The sequence below is a fragment of the Primulina eburnea genome, chromosome 5 (genome assembly GCF_022965805.1).
Source record: "Primulina eburnea isolate SZY01 chromosome 5, ASM2296580v1, whole genome shotgun sequence".
NCBI classification, from domain to species: domain Eukaryota; kingdom Viridiplantae; phylum Streptophyta; class Magnoliopsida; order Lamiales; family Gesneriaceae; genus Primulina; species Primulina eburnea.
Genome location: NC_133105.1, coordinates 15,984,356 through 16,006,970, shown reverse-complemented (window position 1 = coordinate 16,006,970; position 22,615 = coordinate 15,984,356). Strand labels below are relative to the sequence as shown.

Sequence of the window (22,615 nt, the reverse complement as noted above, 5' to 3'; positions counted from 1 at the left end):
CTTATCTTTCTAATGAAAGTGACCTCACATCAATTGGATCAATATACAAAACAATATGCTAAAAACCACAACTACTGCCACATTTTTCATACCGTTTTGCACTTCCATTACATATTTATCTCAAATTCAATCTTTGATTCTACCCATCCATTATCTATTCAATTCTATAACATTCATTACCATTCATACCATAACGTAAAGCCATAAACCATCCACAATTTTATTTTTTTCAAAATTCGGGCATTACAGACGGTCTTACGAGACGTATTTTGTGAGACAGATCTCTTATTTGAGTCATTCATGGAAAAATATTACTTTTTATGCTAAAAATATTACTTTTTATTGTAAATATCAATAAGTTTGACCCGTCTCACAGATAAAGATTCGTGAGACCGTCTCACAAGTGACCTACTCAGTTGATTAATACAATTTATTTTTTTCTAATATTTGACTCAAGTTTTGCCCAAAATTATAGTTACAAACATAATCTCATCTCACAATTCAAACAAATAGATTGAATCCCCTCTTCGCCCGAGATATACAAAATAATTACAAAAAATATTGTAATTAATTTTTACCCCAACTCATGTAAATATTTATTATTAATCTAATAATAGTGTGATATAATGAATAAAATAAATAAATCCAGTAAAAGGTACAGAATCGGTTCTTGTCGAATTTTCAAACTTTTTTCGCATTCTATTCTTTACGCTTTTCACGCAACATTTCTCTGTCTCTCTCGCGACAGGGCACCCATTTCTTCCTCCTTCAACTCCCTGTCTCATATCTGCTGTGCTGTGGAGGAAGCCTTGGATTTGATTATGTACGATCTTCTTCATTCTTATTTGTTCGATTTATGATCATGTTTCTTTGGGATCTTCTGTTTCTTGATTTTATGTTAGATCGAATTTCTGCTGCCCATTTATGTGAATTCAGCTACCCATTTCTCTCCTTTTTTTTATTGTTCATATTCTGAAACACTTTTCTCTATTGGGTTTTGATGTTTAATTGTGTTGGTATTAGATATCATTTAAAGTTGCAAAATGGTAGCTCTGGATTTCATTGAATATGGTCTGTTTCTTTCTTACCATGGATTTCCATTTATCATGAAGTTGGGATCTTGAGTTTCTTGATTGTGTTATAGATCTATTTTCTGCCATCTATATATATGAATTCAGCTTCCCACCTCTCCAATTCTCGATTATTTGATACAATCAAAGCATATGTATAGGCATGAAAATACTCTTTTTAATGAGTTTAATTTTATTAATGTATCAAATGTCACTGAAAGTTGCGAAAGGATTATTCTAAGTTTCATTAGTTATGTTCTTGATTTTGGTATCAAGGATTTTCTGTTCAATGTACGTAAAAATTTTGACTTTAGCTTGTTGATTGAATGTTAGATCTGATTTCTGCTGTTTTTTATCTTAATTCAGCTACTATTAGTGCGACGATCTTGTTCGGTAATATTTTTATTATCAAATTCATCCTGATGAAACGAAGAAAAGCAATGCAAATTGGGAAGGATTCAAATTCTTAAGTGGTTGATATTTCACATTCCTTATCTTTGAAGTTCTTATTGTAAATGCTGTGATAAGAAAGAATGGCTGTTGCACTCTTGGTAAACAATTGATTATTTTCCTTTTGACAGCCAGACATTAATTTGGGAAGGGTTTCAAATTTGGCTTCCTAGTTCAACACTTAAATGAAGAAGGCGTTTGGTCAAACCGTTCGTGACATGTAAGATTTGTTGTTTTAGCTTTGAATTTGTTGCATGATTTAAACTATGCATTCCACATTATACATTGTTGCTTTGTTGCTTTGTTTGTTTCTGGAATAGATTGCCTTTTTCACTTTTTAACTTATTTTTTGTTTTTTCGGTGTTTGATTTATATATGGATCGGAGTCTAATATTATGTTAATATGACTCTGGTTTTTTCATTATCAAGGGTGGACTATGGTCCGCTTTTTGTAATTAATATCTTCTATTAATATTGTAAAGAATCTTGCTTGACAGATGTGTCTTTATATAATAGTAGCAGTGTAAGATTGTAAATTTGTGTTTTATCAGAATTAAGTGTTGTGCTAAATGTTACAACATGCAGCGAAATATTAAAGTTTGTAACACAAATTAACTTTAAATAAATACGATGGACAAAGATTAAATTTGCACAAGTATAAATACTTGTGCGGTGCCTCAGGGCAAAAATAATCACTAGAAAACAACTGTTCCGTTTACAAAAACCAATCACTAGTGATCTTAATGAAAATCAATTTCCTCAACACGTTGAGAAAATAAATAGCTTTTTAAAACCACCAAGAATACTAAAACATAAATATGAAAGCAAAAATGTGATGCCAAAAACTTGGAGCAACAAAACCCGATCTTCAGCCAACACTTGCACGCGTGTTGTCTGGAATGTCTCCAACAATTACGGCAACAACACTTTTCAAAACAGCAACGTTGTTGTAGAAGGTTTTTCTCTGAAATCCACGATGTGAAAAAGTGCGTGAATGATTAATCGAGAAGCATCCGCGCAATGGTATCCTAGTTTCTCTTCTTTATAAGATATCTCCACAAAGAAACCTATTCCACAAAGAAAGTAGGAGTTTAATTAGGAACAAAACTCTTTTTGAACATAGATACCATATCAAGATAATATTTGCATAATTATCTTATTATCTAGAAAGACAAAATCTTATTAAATATTATACTTAATCAAATCAACAAGGAAAAGATAATATTAGGGAAATCATTTAAATTAAGAATTTATATTTATATTCAATCTCCTTCTTTTTGCCTTTTTGGAGAAAATGAGATCAAACCCATTTATCCATATTAGCTCAAGTCATCTCCCCCTGAATTCGAGAAATTTTCTCCCCCTGAATAAAAACTAGTCAGCATGGTTGTTGTTAGGCGTGTTGACAACACGTGAGGCAACACATGTAGGAGAAAAATAGTTCATTAGATCAGTGCAACAAAAACATTTCAGGGAAACGAAACTAACTAATAACAGACTATAAGAGCTACACTAGCAAAGCAAAAACAGTAAAAACATTAACAAGAGAAAACTTAAAAAAAAAACATCAGAGCATAAAGAGTATCAAGTGATCCTCAATTCAATGCTCTGTCCCTTCATCAGCATGAGTGGTTGCTTGAGCTTCATCTCCTTCCCCTTTTTGTCCAGAATGGACACCACCATCCAGGAGCCGCCGATAATGAGCCACTTGATCTTCATAATGGGTGATCAAGTCCTTGACATGTACAATCTCCTTTAGAGCAAAGTCAAATTGAGCTTGAAGAACGGAAGGAGCAAGCTGCACAAAATCAGATGTGGAGCTGTTGGGACCCGAACCTAATTCGTTTTCTTAATCATTCTTAAGGATCAATATAACAATTAAGAAAATGTGGGACATGAAATTTTTTTTTAAATAACAACTGCGGAAACGTAATGTACTCGATCCGATATACATATCCATACAAAGGTACAAATCTTGTACAACATATGTTCATATCAACTAAAGTTCAGTCATTATATCAAGTACTGACAACCAATCTACTCTAAGTCCGGATCTCCACGCTAATTGTAATCTCTCATCCTCGTCCTGATCCCGATCCTGTCCCACCTGTTGTCATGCACACATATAAACAAGACAACAGCCGGATAACTCCGGTGAGAATATAATCCCAGTATAAACAATGTAAACATGCAATCATATAACAACATATATAAGAGCATAAAACATATATCAATAACATGTATCAAAATCGGAAAACATGAAATGATACAACTCTGTAAATCACTCGTGACTCATCATCTCAGATTCGACTCATCTTTAATCTAGGGATCCCGGTTTCTGGACATTGTCACATATATCGAATCTCAGCGATAGGAATGAATCAACTCCTAAGCGACATCGATATAAACCAAACATCCAGTATCTTGGCGAATCAGCCGAAGACTTGGCGCATCAGCCAATGAGTAGGCAATTCAGCCTATGACTCAATACATACTCTGTCTATGAATCAATAGACCACACATATCAATTTCATAATTGCAGATATCAATGCAATAAAATAAAGTATGTGATTTAGGGAAACTCTAGTCAAATCAAACTCGAGTTGTGCAATCCCGAATCAACATTAATTTATACATTTCTTTATATCAATTTAACTCTGTCGAAGTCTCGGATTCAATGCCTGTCAATATTCAATCTGGCCATGACAATAACGAGGAATACAATATCAATACCTCCCTCAATCAATACCGGATATAATCAGAACTAAATCAAACTCTGTTTCAACAGCATAACTGTACAATCTCAATATACCCAGCAATACAAATCAACAGACATCAATTCCTACAACTCATAGTCAATAACGATACAAATCTGATATCACATCTCAATCTAATCAGCTCTGAAAATCATAACAATTTCATACGATAACCGTTCTTCAATCCGGTTTCAATTATACGATATTTAACATATCAGAAACACTATATATGAATCATATCCGATTCTGACAATATCATAATTTCAAATCATATCAGAAACGTACAAAACTTACGTCAGTATGAAGCCTGCGTCGATAGGAAAATAGTACTGAAGTCGAATTGAAATTCTGACGGGCGGATTTTGCACAACTTCAAATTTAAGAAATGAAAGGCGTGATTGCACAATTTCAAATATTAAGAAATTCTGACGGGCGGATTTTTCACAATATTTCAGAAGCCTTTCTCTGAATCTTTCGTTCTTCTGAAATGGATTAAGAATCCATATATATATATATATCATGCATGGTTACAAAACGTGGCATGGTTCTTTAAACAACACGTCTCGCGCATATGCGCGACCCTCCTCAGCGCATATGCGCGAGACTATGCGCGAGGTTCTCTGCCCATTTCGCGCATGTGCGCCCGGGTTGTGCGCACATATGCGCGAGGGCTTATGCCTCGCACCTTCAAAACTCACAAGCAACTCAAATCCAGTTACGGTTGATCCTTTCATAATCATATCAAATCATAATTAATAATCGTCAATTAACAGCAATTAAATCTCGGGCATTACAAGAACTGAGGTGCAACATGTTGTGCAGTCTTAGAGGCAACATCATGCGTAACACTTGGTGCAACACTGTCTACGCACCAAGGCAGATCAATTTTCCTATTCCACTTGAAAAAAACAGGAGCAATCTTGAATAGATCACTGGTATCAGAAAGAGGCTCAGCAATGTCATGGACAAATCCTTGAGAAGCAAGAATGTCGTAGATCAGAGATGGAAACGGAAGTTTTGAGGCCTTGAGGCCACCCTCGGCATATTGAAGAATCGTTTGGAAAACAAGTTTTCCAAAATCAAACACTCCATTAGTCCCAATGGAGTACAATACCAAAGCTTGGTGGCGAGTCACGATAATTGAGTTGGTGGATGGGGTTCAATTTCGAATGGCTAGTTTGTGCAGAACAGAGTAAAAATGCGTCAAATTGGACGCCGACAGACGTTGCGGATGTGCGGGAAATTGTGTAATAAGGCCGCCGGTGAGTCCCTCTTCAGTGTTCGCTGGTGAATGATAATACTGATTTATGACAGCAGCATTGAAATTGAAATCTCCTCACGCACAAACACTCTTCCATATTTGGCAGACCGTTCATCACCAACACCGGGTGATAAATTTGCATAAAATTCAAGTACATGCCTGCGACAATATGGAGTGACAATATAAAAAGTCGAGTAAAGCTGACAGTGCTTGAGAAAAGATACCAGATTTTTCCTAGTAAAGGCATTTGAATCCACGTTTTTTTTCTTCCAGAAATTCTCTATTTTCATACAGAGACCACTGAGCACAGCTGCTTCAGTATAGAACTTATCACTGAAAGTTGTGCCCAAGTCATAGTCACTAAGGTCTGTGTTGTCCTCAATGTGGGCAACATCTTCAGCAACATAATGCTCAGCAGACTCACTTTCTTTAGAAATGTCATCTTGTTCAACAAACTCGTCAGTAGAACTGTCAGACCCAGTAGTGGATGAAGAGTCACTGGGTCGATTGTCGTCAAATTCTCTCAGCTGCTCAGAGTCTGGATCACTATCAGATTCTTGGGAGGCAACAAAAACAGATGGAATTTAAGCTTTTTGGCTCTTCAAGTTGGCCATAAATTGGGCCAACGTGATTTCCTCCTCATTGGATTGAGAGGGCTCTGGTGGAGGAACAAAGGGTGCTTCCTCATTGGAAACACACTCCTGTAAGCATCCCAATCTCAAGGAGGGTTTTCAACATCAAACGAATTTTTAGGTTCTCCCGGGAGAATGGTTTCCAACGGTTTCGGCTGTTCAGCAACTGACATCAATGCCATGGGTGGTTCTTCAGTGGGTGTTTTCGCAGTTGTTGTGCCAGACGTTGCAGGGGCAGGAGCAACATTGTCTTGATAACCCATTTCGCTCCTTATATTATGAGGATCATAGCCCTTTCCTGCCATTGATTATGAATTGAATTTCAGAGAGCGAGAATAGTAAGATAAGGCAGGAAAAAAATGAAATCGCACAGGGAAAATTTTCGAAGATTTGTAGAAAAATAAGAATGCGGATAATGTGAATTTTGCAGTAGGCGAGTGTGGATTAATAGACAAACATGCGCAATCATCACAACGGTAACATAATCAGGGTTTACAGTCAATCTATTTGCTTCTAACGGTAAAAAGATTAACGGGTGAAAAATATAATTCCGGAAATTTATCCATGGACGGTGATGTTAATTCAGCTCAATTTGATTTCAAAATAATTGTCAGAATTGGAAACACACATCGATTTTAACATCACTGAGACATCAAAAATCACACATATTCAATTTTTCGTAAAATGTGGATTTTCATCGAATTTTCTTTGTCGCAATACTCATGTCCTCATGACACAACAATATTCATAATGTTATGTTTATGCATGACCTATTTATGCCTAATAACAGAATGTAACAGAAATAGAAACATGAAAACAAATATGAGATATGTTTACAGATGGAGTGTTTTCACAAATGTTGGCAACATCTTCCCGACAACACGTCCAATTCCAACCATTAATTTTGATTTTGCTGCACACTTAGAGGCTTATGAATTTTCTGATCATAGAAGTGGTAGCTTCCACACTAGAAGAACGGTCTTCTTTAGGACTCCTCTAGACAGCTTTTTCCAATTTCTTATATTTTGCCATCTGTATTAAATTCAGAAGAGGTAGTTCCCACACTAAAAGCACAGTCTTCATTAGACTCTTTTAGGTTGCTTTTTCCAGTCTTTTCTTTTGATACAAACCATATTCATAACTGAGTTTTCTTTTTACTCAATCTTTTCAAATCACGTTTCGTATGAGTCAATATCATGGAGTACATGATCATCCCTCAACTACTTCGTGATTTAAACAGATTATTAATCATATCCAAGTGTGTTAAGTTTAAATAGACCAATAAATTGTAAGTGCACCAGAAGATTATGCAAAATTATTCCAACACATCATATCATAGTATGAATGAAATGCAGAATGCTTAAGTCCTAGAAATGCACATGTATGTTAGGCGTTGTCCGAGATGTTGTAACATTTGAGACAACAACAATGAATGTTTAGGCAGAACACACGCTGAGAGATTTCCTAAGGTTGGAGAATCTCTCAAAGTCCAATGCTTTTGTGAATATGTTAACCAGTTGGTTATTTGTACTAACAAATTCAATTCGAATCAATCCTTTTTCCACTAAATCTCGAATAAAGTGGTGTCTAATGTCAATGTGTTTTGTTTGAGAGTATTGTACTGGATTTTTTGAAATATCAATTGCACTCGAATTATCACAGTACATAAGTAAGGTTTCACTCTTGAGTACATAGTCTCTTACCATTTGGTTCATCCATAAAAGTTGAGAACAACTTCAAGCTGCCACTTATTCAAATTCAGCAGTTGAAAGTGAGACACAATTTTGTTTCATACTATGCCATCAAATTAAATTATTGCCAAGACAGAAGCAACCTCCAGATGTACTTTTTCTATCATCTAAGTCACCAGCCCAATCAGCATCCGAAAATCCTACCAAATTCGAATTGGTTTCTTGAGTGTACCGTAATCCTAAATCAATACTTCCTGCTATGTAACGTAGGATACGCTTCACAGCTTTTAGATGAGAAATTTTAGGATTGACTTGATATCTAGCACACAAGCATACGCTAAACATGATGTCAGGTCGACTGACTGTCAAATACAGAAGGCTACCTATGATACTGTAGTATAAAGTGTAGTCCACATTTTCGGCAACATCATCTTTGCACAATTTTTCACTCGAGCCCATTGGTGTTCTCATGTGTTTGGCGTTTTCACTTGCAAATTTCTTAACCAAATTCTTAGCATACTTTCTTTGACGCAGAAAGATGCCATCATGCACTTGTTTAATTTGCAAACCAAGAAAGAAACTCAATTCACCAACCATGTTCATTTCAAAAGTAGATAACATACACTCTACAAAATCATCAGCATGCTTTTGAGATGAAAAACTAAAGATTATATCATCAACATAAACTTGACAAATAAGAATCTCACATTTGGATTTCTGAATAAAAAGGGTTTTGTCTTCCTCACATAATTTGAAGCCAATTTCAAGTAGATACTCTGTCAATCTTCCATATCACGCATGTGGTGCTTGCTTCAAACCATAAAGTGTCTTCTTCAATTTGTAAACATGATCCAAATGACGTGGATCTTCAAAACCCTTAGGTTGTCTAACATACACTTCTTTGCACAAAATTCCATTTAAAAAAGCACTTTTGACATCTATTTGAAAAAGTTTGATTTTCATATAGTATGCAATGGCTAGCAATAGTCGAACTGACTCAATAAGAGCTACAGGAGCAAAGGTCTCATCGAAGTCAACCCCCTGAAGCTGTGTGTACCCTTGAGCAACCAACTTTGCTTTGTTTTGAATGATGTTTCCCGACTCATCAGTTTTATTTTTGAAAATCCATTTTGTATCAATTATATTACCATGGTCAAGAGGTGGAACCAAGTACCACACATCATTCGAACAACTGTTCAAGCTCATCATGCATTGTATTAATCCAAAATTCGTCTTTTAAAACCTCATCAAAATTTTTGGGTTCGAAATTGAATATAAAACATGAAAATCTGACCTGTCATACATAGAGCTCATGCATATGAGTCCAGCCATTTTGTGGTAATCCACTTTTTCTTTCTTTCGAGTTTGAACATCTCCACGCATATTTCCAATTATTTGGCATGATGAATGGTTTTTTTGAATTTTACTTGGAATATTCTGTCCATCATCTACTGCATCATCATCACTGTGTGTTTCTTCCTCAGATTCACTGACTTCAGTGTCACGTTTTGTGCTAGGTGTTGCAACATCTGGGGCAACACCTGTATCTTCCAATGATACAGGAATTTCCAGAAGCTCTTCCACATATTATTCAGCTGTTTTCTTTTTGAGATCTGAACAGTCATAAAAAACAACATTAATGGATTCCATAATAGTCCTAGTTCTTAAATTAAACATGCGATAGGCTCGATTATTAGTAGCAGATCCCAAAAACAAACACTTATCACTCTTTGAATCAAATATTGCAAGTTGATCTCTGTCATTCAAAGTATAACAAACACAACCAAAAATATGAAAATATTTAAAATTAGGCTTCTTTCCCATGATTATTTCATAAGAAGTCATGGTTAAATCACTTCTCAAATACACCCTATTTGAAATATGGCAAGCTGTATTACTGCCCAAAAATGCTTTGAAATATTCTTCAAAGCTAGCATCACCCTAGCCATTTCTTGTAATGTCCTGTTCTTGCATTCTGCAGTGCCATTTTACTGTGGGGTTTTTGGTGCTGAGAATTCATGTGAAATTCCTTTCCTGTCACAAAAAGATAAGAATGAAGAGTTTTCAAATTATTTACAATGATCAGTTTCGATCCTTCTCACCTTCAAATTATGGAAATTTGTGATTCTTGTGACTAACTGTTTATACACATCGAAAGTGTCCGATTTCTCCCTTATGAAACTTACCCATGAAAATCGTGAGAAATCATCGACACACACAAAGGAATGCTTCTTACCTCCCAAGCTTTCCACTTCCATAGGACCCATAAGATCCATGTGTAACACTTCAAGACAACGTGTTGTCCCAAAGTGAGGCAACGTGTGATGTGACACGCGCGTTTGCTTACTCTTTTGACAGTCTCCACAAACGTATGGTGTACCAGTTGATAGGTTAGACATACCTCGTACAACATCATACTTACTCAAGTTCTTCAAGGTTTTGAAATTAGCATGACTGAGTTTTTGATGCCAAAGGTCGAGTTCACTGACTTGCGCATGTTTGCATGAAAGTTTTTCACCTATTTGGTAACAGTTGTCCGAAGACCTTATACCTGTTATAATGCACATGTTAGTTTCATCAAAAACATTACAAGTATGTATTTCAAACTTGACATGCAAATTATCATCACACAATTGGCTTATGCTTATCAAATTTGAATTTAATCCTTCAACATGAAGCACATTGTGGAGCTTTACTAGTGCTTTAACATTTAATGTTCCCTTTCCAACAATCCTTCCTTTTGTCCCCCCTCCATAGGTTACTCTGCCATCTTTTTGATCAACATAGTCAACGAGATGTTCTCGTGATCCTGTCATATGGCGTGAGGCTTGGAAACCTTGATGGTTGTTAAGTTTTCTTTTTGTCTCTGATCCTTTTCAAATAGTCCCCAAACTTCTTCGTAATATATGATATAGAATCTTCACAAAGGTCCGAGTCATTTTCCTCTTGGGACAGTTGAAGAAGATCATTATACGAGTCATTCGACACTTGGAATGCAATAATCTTTCTCTTGTCCTTTTTCTGCATTTCAACCTTCATCTCGAAGGTGCGGAGGGAGCTTATCAAATCCTCAAGCGCAATTAAAGTTGTTTCATTGGATTCATCAATTGCATAGATTTTGATGTTGAAACTTTCAGGTAATGATCTGAAAACCTTGCTGACTAACCTTTCATTTGAGATTGGATCACCTAGGATAAAAGCTTCATTGACAATCTCTCTAAGCTGTCTGTCGTAGTCAATGATAGATTCAGTTTCTTCTAATCTCAGATTCTCGAATTTTGACGTAAGCATCCTCAACTTTGTTCTCCTCACACTCTCCGAACCTTCACGATGCTTTTGAAGGATTTCCCAAGCATCCTTGGCAGATATACAGTTTGTAATTAAACTGAACATATTCAAGTCGTCTGAAGAGAAGTTGACATTCAACGCCTTTGAGTTGTAATTCGTAACCTGAACTTCATCGGCAGTCCAATCACTTTCTGGTTTTATCAGGCTGTCACCATCTTCGTCTACCCTCCTTGGTGGAGTCCAAACGCTGATAACACGCTGCCATGCCCTTTCATCTATGGATTTTATATAAAATTTGATTTTGACTTTCCGTAGGTTGTAGTTAGAACCATCTAACACTGGTGGTCGTAGTGCTGTGTTTGCAAGTGACGTGTCAATTTAAATATTTCTGTCAAACAAACAAAAAAAACAGAATCAGCACTTAGTATATCAAGAGTAGGCTCTGATACCACTTGTAAAGAATCTTGCTTGACATATGTGTGTTTATATAATAGTAGCAGTGTAAGATTGTAAATTTGTGTTTTATCAGAATTAAGTGTTGTGCTAATTGTTACAACATTTAAGACAACATGCAGCGGAATATTAAAGTTTGTAACACAAATTGACTTTAAATAAATACGATTGACAAGATTAAATTTGCACAAGTATTTTGCCTCGGGGCAAAAATAATCACTAGAAAACAACTGTTCCGTTTACAAAAACCAATCAATAGTAATTTTAATGAAAATCAATTTCCTTAACACGTTGAAAAAATAAATAGCTTTCTAAACCAACCAAGAACGCTAAAACATAAATATGAAAGCAAAAACGTGATGCCAAAAACTTGGAGCAACAAAACCCGATCTTTAGCCAACACTTGCACGCATGTTGTCTGGAATCTCCAACAATTACGATAGCACGTGCAACAACACTCTTCAAAACAACAACGTCCTTGTCGAAGGTTTTTCTCTGAAATTCACGATGTGCAAAAGTGGGTGAATGATTAATCGAGAAGCAGCCGCGCAATGGTGTCCTAGTTTCTCTTCTTTATAAGATACTTCCACAAAGAAACCTATTCCACAAGGAAAGTAGGAGTTTAATTAGGAACAAAACTCCTTTTGAACATTGATAGCATATCAAGATAATATTTGCATAATTATCTCATTATCTAGAAAGACAAAATCTTATTAAATATTATATTCAATCAAATCAACAAGAAAAGATAATATTAAGAAAATTATTTAAATTAAGAAATTATATTTCCCTTCAAATATTATATTGTAATCTCGTTTCCTATTAAAAAATATTATTTTTTCATTGATTGGTTCCAACTGTTTGATATAATATTCTGGTTTGGTTTTGATAACAAATTCTTCTTGTCCATGTTTTTTATGTGATCATGCAGCAAGAGAGAGGTTAATAAAAAAGTTCTTAAAGTTCCTTCGGTTGAACAAAAGGTATTTATATCCTTTTCAATTCATATCTGTCATTAAAGAGCTAAAAATTACCAGTTTTTTGTCTTTTTTGTACCCGTTTTCACGGGGTGTTGGGCTTTGGTTTTCAGGTTCTTGATGCTACTAGCAATGAGCCTTGGGGCCCTCATGGATTGCTTCTTTCTGATATTGCACAGGCAACAAGAAACTAGTGAGTCCTAGAAATGTTAGCTTATCTTGAGCTCATTTACAATTGCTCAAAAGCTCAGGAGCTTTTATTGTATATTTATTATATATTTAAAGGTTACTAAAAGCAACTAATATTTAAAAAAATAGTGATATGTAATTTTTTTAGCTTGTTTTGTGATGTATTATTATAATAGTAAACTAATTTTGAATTATATGATATATAACAAAATAAAAATTAAACCTGATCTCAAGCTAGGCCCGATCTTGTTCCTCTATTTTGAGCCTGATCTCATACCCTTGGAAATAATTGAGCTTGTTGGCTCAACTTGGTTAGCTTTCTTATGGAGTCCTTTTAAGTTAAACAATTAATATTTTGTAATGCTGTTTTTCTTTTTGGAATAATACTCATTTTTAAATTCATGCAGTCATGAATATCAGATGATCACGGGGGTACTCTGGAAGCGTATCAATGATACTGGGAAAAACTGGCGACATGTATACAAGGTAAGCTTTTCTTACCATACTTCTTGTCTGCTGTACTCTGTGACTGACTTGAATTTTGTTGTTTACATACCCAGTCCCTTTTGATACATTTTACGGAAAATTCTTTGATCCTTTTTGCCTATTATTTAATATCAAAAGTCCATTTTAAGAATTTAAATTTCAAGTTACTTGGGCGTTCTTTCTTTTGTTGATGCGTGACCTCCTTTTTGGCATGATGTTGTTACATTTTTTGAGGTGCTGTTCTCCATTCATCTTTTCTTTCGGACAATGCAAATGAAAGTTTTCTATTTTTTGTCTAGGCTTTAACCGTTTTGGAGTACTTGGTTGCTCATGGGTCTGAAAGGGTCATAGATGAGATTAGAGAACATGCATATCAAATATCGGTTAGTTGCTATTCATCTGGACCCATTGTCTTTAGATGTTCTTACAAAGCAGGTTTGCTGATGGAATTCAAAATTTTTATTTCTTGCAGACATTGTCCGATTTTCAATACATTGATTCCAGTGGGAGGGACCAGGGAAACAATGTAAGAAAGAAATCTCAAAGTCTAGTGGTTCTTGTAAATGACAAGGAAAGAATTCAAGAAGTCCGCCAAAAGGCTGCTTCTAACAGAGACAAGTAAGTTGTCATTGAATTTACCTGATTGCACATATCATTTTTGGGGGATTAAATTGTGGCTTCCGTTAGTTTTTTCATTTGAAGTTGGATCGTTTTTGCTTATTGCATTATGGTTTACCTATCAACTTCAATTATATTTGAAGGCTGCCTGTTCTGTACTTTTGTTTGAAGCTATAGGTTTACTGATAGCACACTTGTGTTGTGTATTTTTTGATTGGCTAGGAATTTACCTTGAGCTCTTGTGTTTTGAAATCCCAATTCTTTTATCAAATAATATTGAGATGATGTTTATTTCGGGTATGGCTTTTGATAAAATTTGATTATCTAGCATTGCTTTTAGATTTAGGATTTAGTGATGGTTCAATTTTGAGTTGTTTCAAGCCAGCAGTTCAGGGGACCTTTTCTTGCTTTTTCATGTATTGTTCCTTTTAACGCCACAATCTCAATCTTTTCAAAATTCACTCAAGGATGGGATTATCATCTAGTTTTTTTATATGCGTTCTTTCAAGGATAATGAACTATTTTATGTGCAAGTTTTAGATAACAAATATGAGTACTTTCTGATTTTAATGCTTTAGTTCTTTTCGAAAGTTTTAATTTCTTCTATTCCTCTACATGGAAAACTGATCAACTGTGACAAGAAGAAGTAATGAAAATGCTAGCAGCCTAGCACAAATGATGCTAAAAGGTTAATTACCTACATTTAGTTGAAATTTCTATTCTTTTTTCTAAACTAGTCCACAATTAATGGAAAAGCTAACAACATAGTTTAGGCATTAGACATAATCTTCATGATGATCATAGTGCTTCAGTTGCTGCTGATTTTATACATTTTTTTTCTTGTTGTGCTCTCTGAGGGTTCATAAAAGGCGTTGCTGATTATTTTTCTTCTATTTTTTGATGACATAAAGTTCTTAAAAGATGATTACATCGTGTATGCATTTGGCTTTTCTGGCACTGCAAGATACTCGATGCCAAAATCCCTATCAGTTCTGCTTGTGATACACGTTGCCTAAGCATTACTATCTGTCTTATCGTGAAATGTTTATTTTTCTGTGCTGGAGTTTGACGCCTCCATGATCTTACTCATTTATGCTGTTATGTTGATTTTTTATCAAACCGTTTGTTCTTTTATTCTATCAATCCATTTTATATGTCTTAACATATGTTTAGATCTGTATATTGACTCTATGATTGAAATGTCATACAAAAGATTTTTATATGCTCAATGTCTTGATCATTTATGATTTTTTTAATACCTTTTTGCTAGTATAACATGCCTTCCTATCAGTAGTCCTAACAAATCCCCAGTTTTCAACATATATAAATGGTTTTTCAATGAACTTCAACAGGTATTGCAACACATCAACGGGTAATACGAATCAATATGACACAAACTCAAGTTCAGGAGGATATGGAGATAGATATGATGATGATCGTTATGATGGCCGATATGGTAACAGAGATGATGACCGCATTAGCTATAGAGATGATGAAAGATATGGTAGGTATGGGGACTCATATGGTCGTGAGGGGGATAAGTATAGCAGGGATTATGAGGATCGCCACAGCCAAGATGGATCCAGGGATGATGACTATCAAGGAAGAGGTATTATCGTTAATGGATCAAGAGGTGGAAGTGCTGATTTTGATAAGGACCGTGCTTATGAGGATGAAGGCCAATATACTTCAAGGTTTGTCTATTTCCTATTTCTGTAAGCCATATCAAATTATGAGGTAAATTTGTAGAGATTCTTCCTTGAAGTATGCATCTTTAATATTAAGATTTGAATGCATAGCAGAGAGTTTGGATTGCTCAACAAGTTTAAGTACAATATTTTTGAAGTGCTTATTTATCGAAAGAACATTAATGGTTATGAGTTATGGTGTAATTCTTCAATTTAGAATATTTGGGCATATTTAGAATTGTTGTAAAGTAATTCTAAGGCTTAGTTTGCTTGTGGAGGAGAAAAATTTTCCCTCCCTCTACTTTATTTTCTGTTACTTGAAAAACTCTCAAGTCCCAAACAAAACTTCTTTTTAACTTTTCCTTCCAAATCTTTTCTTTTCACTCTGTTTTGGTGTGTTCTTGTCAATTTTTTTTATTGAATTCGATTTTAATAGAATTAAATTTCAAAGATTAATTCCAGTAAATTCTAATGCAGGCGAATCAGATCCGAGCATTAGCCTAGTTTTGATAGTAGAGATTCTGGGGCTAAATGTCAAGAAATATGATTCAATTATGAACTTTAGCATTTAATGAAAACTGGATCCGTAAAAGTGTGTCATTACAGAAATAGGAATACAATATCTCCTGTAAACCAATTTAAATGCAAGTATATAAATTGTTCAAGGTGGATCAATACTTGTTGAAAACTTTCCTTGTGCTTAATCCAGCAGAAAGGAAGTAAATTGGAAAATATTGGAGCTCGTGAATCTGCTCCAGTCATACTTTGAGAATTCCAAAATAGTCACGTGGCTCTCTGTGCCTTATATATTCTAAATTTCCGTACGAACGGTACAATATGAAATGGTTAAAAATTGCAATCTTCTTGAAGCAAAGTGTGGCTTGCAAGCTAATTTATTTGAAATGTGGCGATGAATGTTCTAGGGCCTAATTGCCACTCATGTTGCCAGACCCATGTGTTGCCTATGCATCCCAAATCAAAGCTTTTCTTGCATGAATTTTTCTTTAGATGAGCCCAAGTCTGCTAATTATCTAGTATAAGTTTGTCGCACATATTCTGAGAGCTGTGCATTTTTTTTCCATTCACCCTGTAGTATGTTTAACTTGCTTTTAATTGCGCTTCTTGGTTAAATAACTATAGTTTGATCCTTTAAGATTATGCTAACATCATGTTCCCTAATGAAGGGGTAGTGGTGCGAAAGATTATGGTCATTCTCAAGATGGAAGGTATTTATAAAATACCTCTCTTGACATATTCTTCTTGGCTTAGCCTTTTAACAAATATGAACTTAAACTGCGTAATTCATTTCATTATTAAATTAGTACTGCGGGCAAGAGGCTGGACTGGGAAAATTCCGAGCAAAAACCTCCTAGTTACGAGGAGGCTATTAGTGCTACACACAGTCCCAGTTATTGTGAAAGGTAAATTTGGACAAGCTTGATCCATTTTCTGCTTTCTATCTGAATATTTCTGAAATTGTCTGGTATTCGCTTTTAATTCTCATTGTTGACAGGAATGGGGAAAGTTCACCGGCATCTGCAGCTATAGGATCCGTTCCTCCTTCTGGGGCTAGTCCAAGCCATGAAATAACTGTAGCTTCTCCACCCCCAGTTCCTGCTTCCCCACCAGCCCATGTTTCAGCTCCAGATACAGATCAAGAAGTTAATGGGTTTGATCCACGCGGTTCGTTCTCAGGTAAAGCTGCAAGATGAATGTCAGTAATTCGTGTATCTCATGTTTCCTGGTACAATTTATTTATATGAAGGGATACACTTTACATGGACCTTTCCTTTGCTTCTGTATTCCTTTTCGCATTTTCTGTTATCGTAATTCCAACTTTAATTCCAACTTTGATTCATCAAAAAAATAAAATCCCTACTTCAATATGGGGATTTTAGTTGTCTGTGATGTTGAGATGATTTCAAGGGGATTTTTTACTATATCTAAGCTTGAGACGGATACGTGAAAAGGGTTTTCTGTTCTGAGACACTTTTAACCATGAAAATGTCGACTTGTGTATTATGTGTTTTAAGTATGAGTTATTAGTCAAAATGAATATGCCAAATGTTAACTGATCTGTGATCAATATTAAGCTGGTTTTCTGTTGAAGAACAAGAACCTGATAAATATTATTTCTTGTGAGATACTGCTAATGTTATGCATGCAGAACTTAAATTTTAAATTGTTTCGCAGTACTAAAATATAAAAGTCAATGGAGTAGGAAAAGAGTGCTCACATTGCTTGTAGCGCCCTTACTCGAGCAGCTACTAAGCAGACTAATAAACATGCAACATTAAACTTAATAACAACAATTAAACAGCGGAAACCAAATAACTTGATCATCTTACAACCCAAACGAAAACAGAACAATAAGAGCAGTCTTAAACATTAACACAACCATATCGAAAACATAATTCTGAACGAGAAAGCTATAAACCACATAAAACCTCCACTAGATCACCACCGAAAACCCAACTGCTCTAGCCACTGCCCTGGCCGTCCGAACCGTCCAATCTAAGACCTGCCTCGTCGAATGGGGTGTCCAAGATGAAAGCAAGGACGTGAGCGACAATCCCCCAAAATGAAAATGTACGAGTATACAAACTGTTATGATGTATGCGAAATGCAATATGATCGGATATCAAGAACGAAGTCAAGAATCTCGTGCCCAGTCTAGAGCCGTCTAAGTGTGTAGCCTCTGATCTACCCTAGGCATGTTTTGGTTCCCACACTCATCATCAAGACGTGGACCTACAATGTCTAGGTCATCAGAGCCCGCGGGTCCCGTCAGATACTGTAGCTCTCGATGCCCCATCGTTCACAATACAGAATAGGGCTGAGCGGCCCCAACAAACAAGGTACATCTCAAAAGATATCAGGTTCAACATGATATGTCATGCATAATATGCCAAAGCAGTAAAACATGTATCATGCAACAGATAAATATGCAGCATATAAGTGTGTATACTACGCTTGGATATCTCAGTCAGTACATCACGTACCTCACTAAAACAATCTGACACAAAGCTCTGAACCTAGACAATACCAACAATATGAAATCACTATCAAATCAGATATTTGAATTACCAAACGTGCTTCAAAGTTATTCCTAAAGACTTTAGGATTATACCTGCGGCCGTCGTCAGCCCACTGATGATGTCTCGATCCCAGTTCACTGACCCTGTCTCGAGACGACATTAGGTCCAAAACTTCCTGACATCAAAGTGCCCTAAAAATTGACTAGAAAACCTAAAGTATGTGGCTAGAGCTTTCTCTAAAGGAAGTGGTGTAGAAAACAAAAGAATTCAGCTTCCATTTATAGGCTGCATCCGGACTATTTCAGAAAATCCAATCATTCTTATCTATCATGTGTCAGAATCTCATTCGTCTAGTTGGATTTCTTGGGATAATGAAATCTGAAGTAGGTTGGGTTGTCCATTTTAAATTTGGTGGAACCCAACAGATTGATCCGTAATTATCAATTCCTTGATAATGTTTAATTAGCAACTCTTTAATCATCTCTTATTTAATACTTAATTCAAAATAAGGATTCGAGTAATTACCTTGCTGATGTCATTTAAGTGTATCATGGAGCTTGGTTGTGCTAGTTTTCATTGTATTATGGAGGGATTGGATAGTTTTCATGGTGTCACGATCTTCTGCCTTGGAAAATATCTCAATTATATTTTCCCTTCTGTCTAAAAACATAATAATTTTGTTGCAAATCTAGTACTCCATGATTGATCTAGAGATGTTTTGTTATTGAGTTGTTAACTTTATGCTCCACCAGATTTTATTTTTGATAAAAATATTTTTTTTTATAGCTACTCCAGCAACATCAAATGGTTTTGCTCCTGCTACTTCTGCTGATAAGGAGATAGATATATTGGGTTCTTTGTCTGAGTCATTTTCATCGAATTCATTGGCTCTTGTGCCTGCTACTGAACCAACTATGACCCCTGAAACTCAGGCCTCTGCGAACTTTAGTTCTGGATCCACATTTGCTGCCACATCATCAGCTTCTACGAATCCTAATCAGGTGACCATGATTTCTAATATTGCATCGAAATAGACTGATGTTACTTATCGATCCCGTGCTGATTTTTTACATTGAGACTTTGATAAGAATTTTTTTTGATTAATGGTTTGATTTTGGATCTTAGGACTATAATATGCCTCAATCTTGTTTTTCCTTTTGTTTTCGATAATTTGATCCTTCGTTTATTTTCAGAGGATTGGTTTAGTTAGGGACTTCCCTCCAAAAGTCATTACAACCTGCTTTTCTTGGTTTTTCAAAGTTTAACGTTAAAAACTCCAATGAGAAGGGTAAAGTAACTATTCTAGCGTCCCTCATGCTACTCCTTTTATTAGATGTAGACGACCATGGAGGAAAATGACTGATTGTCCCCATATACCCGAGTCAAAATCCATTTATGCACCCATATACCAGTATTCATGAACTCCGATCCTTACTCCTTCGGCTGCCTCCCCACTCCATCCCCACCCCACCCCACCCCACACAAACATGTATTATAAAAGGCTGGAAATTAGGCACTGAATGCAGTTCATTTTCCGATGGTGAATATTCGACCCATGGGGGGCAAAAGATCGGGCTATGGATGAATGGTTGCTTATCATAAAATATTTTGTGGTTCTTCATTCTCTGTGCTTAGATGCCATCAATTACTAAGCTTTCGCATTTCCGGAGATAAATATTATCTTTTTTGCAGTCTTTTGATGATCCATTCGGCGATGGTCCTTTTAAAGCTTTTCCTTCTACATATAAAATACCAGCTCAAGAACAACTTTCCGCACCCTCAAGTTCCTTCAATCCCCACTCTAGTCAAATCTTCGACGTAAATCAACCAGCTCAAATGGCTGGAACTGAATTTGTAAGTGGTCAAGATGATTCAAGCTACGTTCCATCTGTTCCTTTGGGGGTGCAACCTCCTCCTACGAATTCACAGTTTGCTCAACAGAATGATTCCTCAACCTTCAACCAGGGTATTGATATATTAGCCGATATTCTTCCACCATCTATACCTTCAGGTTATCCAGTTCCAGCCAACCAAAATGTGACTCTGACTGGGTTTCCACCTCATGCCAATCAGCTGTTACAGTCTTGTTTACCATCTCTAACCAACCAAAATAGTTTTCCACCACTCACAGGTCAGCATCCAGGTTTTCCTAGTCAGCTTGGCCAACCTCCACCACAAACAAGTTACCCTCTTCAATCAGCAGAATCTGCTTCACAAACCAGTATTCTAGCTCATTCCATGGCTTTGACTTTTCCAGCTCAATCTGGTCTGCCATCACAAATGGGATATTATTCTCAGAATGGTCAAACTGGATGTCTTACTGGGTTTCAATCTCAAACGGGTTATTCGAATTCCAGTTTTCAGGCTCCTCTTGGAGGTCAGTCTGCACTGCCAAATCCACCAAATCCTAACTTCTATGAGATTCACCAGCTGCAAGATGTATCTATAGGCCCAGACTCTACCAACGTGCTTCCTTCTAGTTCTGGTGGACACATTGTTCAGCACAACTTCCAACCACAGATAGGTTCTGCAGTTCCCACAGCTTCTCTATTTGGCCCCCAAGCGCCACAAGTGCGACCAAGCCACATCCCGTCTTCTGCGTCATCTATACCAGCTTCAATAGGGTCTTATGCCATGGTTCCTCAACCATCAAAAGACAAGTTTGAGACAAAATCCACTGTTTGGGCCGACACTCTCAGCCGAGGGCTAGTCAACTTGAATATTTCTGGATGTGAGTTCTCACATTTTAAAGTTTAGTCTTATTACCGGTCGTCTACCACCACTCAACTGATCTAAAGATTTTCTGTTGTAGCTAAAACAAATCCTCTAGCTGACATTGGAGTTGACTTTGATGCCATAAATCGCAAGGAGAAGAGGATGGAAAAACCCACGACGGTCCCAGTGACATCTACTATAACCATGGGTAAGGCTATGGGATCTGGTTCTGGGATGGGCCGAGCTGGTGCCAGTGCTTTAAGGCCTCCACCAAATGCAATGATGGGTCCCAGTATGAATATGACTGGCGTTCCAGGGGCTGGCATGGGCGTAGCTGGAGGTTACGGAGTAAACCAGCCAATGGTATGGGGGATGGGGATGAACATGGGTATGGGCCAAGGAATGAGCATGCAACAGCAAGCAGGATTTCCTCCCGGAAGCGCCATGCCTGGAGGTTACAATCCCATGATGGGAGCGGATAACTACAGTCAAAGACCATATGGTGGTGGCTACTAATGATCTGTAGCCAATGTATATATATCATTGAGAACCGAGAGGCAACTATTCTTGTTTTTCGTAAGCAAAATGAGTCGACCACAAGTCCGAGATCGAAAACGACAATGGTGCGAGATATAGCCTTTTTTACTTGTATGATCATCTTGGATTAATGTTTGTAGCACATATGCATGTATTCATCATTTCAGGAATCTTTTACGGTGTCTTGTATGACATTTTTGGGGTGAAAATGAGTCCCTTTTGTGCCCCATTATCATTGTAGCTGTTGTGATGTGATTTGTATACTTTGAAGAGAACCTTCTCAGGTATCTTTTTTTTATAATTTTTGACAAAGACTACTTTTGAAAAAGACCGAATAAAGTTTACTAATTTTTATTTTTTTTAACATACACTTCTGTTCTTGATATTTTATCTTGAAATTTCGTTTCGGTACGATTTGGGATCTTTAGTTAGCTAGCAATGGAAATTTATGGTAAAACATGGTGAGAAAGACATGCTCTATGCACATACATATAAATATGAGTTTATATGATGTTAATTTAAGTTTTAGTTTTAACAATCTAAACCAAACTAAACTGAAAAAATTGTATATATATCAGTTTTGATATATTGTGACGCTCATATATTGGATACAATGAAATATAAAAAAATTGCAGGTTGGTGTTACCTTATCTGTGGCGTCCGGTTTAGGAATTCATAATTATTTTCTTACTAGGTGCCACATTTACCTTCAAACTTTCTTTATTGAACTTCTATTTTTATTTTTACCATTATTATTATTAGAAAG

At 36.1% G+C, this 22,615-nt stretch overlaps 1 protein-coding gene across 5 annotated transcripts; it reads left to right on the top strand.

Annotated features, from left to right (window-relative positions):
* The first annotated feature begins 675 nt into the window (after nt 1-675).
* LOC140833061 (clathrin interactor EPSIN 3-like) lies at nt 676-21,925 on the top strand. 5 transcript variants are annotated; one of them, XM_073197462.1, is made up of 15 exons: nt 676-823; nt 1,437-1,543; nt 1,656-1,740; nt 12,533-12,584; nt 12,692-12,771; nt 13,175-13,253; nt 13,553-13,636; nt 13,726-13,871; nt 15,224-15,565; nt 16,744-16,785; nt 16,882-16,980; nt 17,073-17,254; nt 19,384-19,598; nt 20,290-21,328; nt 21,410-21,925. In XM_073197462.1, the coding sequence occupies exons 3-15, from the start codon at nt 1,706-1,708 to the stop codon at nt 21,826-21,828; spliced, it is 2,814 nt and encodes a 937-aa protein (XP_073053563.1). In that variant the 5' UTR covers nt 676-823; nt 1,437-1,543; nt 1,656-1,705; the 3' UTR covers nt 21,829-21,925. The 5 variants fall into 5 exon arrangements, with proteins under 5 accessions (XP_073053563.1, XP_073053566.1, XP_073053561.1 ...); XM_073197465.1 differs by having other exon boundaries at nt 1,652-1,740; nt 19,393-19,598; XM_073197460.1 differs by having other exon boundaries at nt 1,652-1,740.
* Nucleotides 21,926-22,615: the final 690 nt, after the last annotated feature.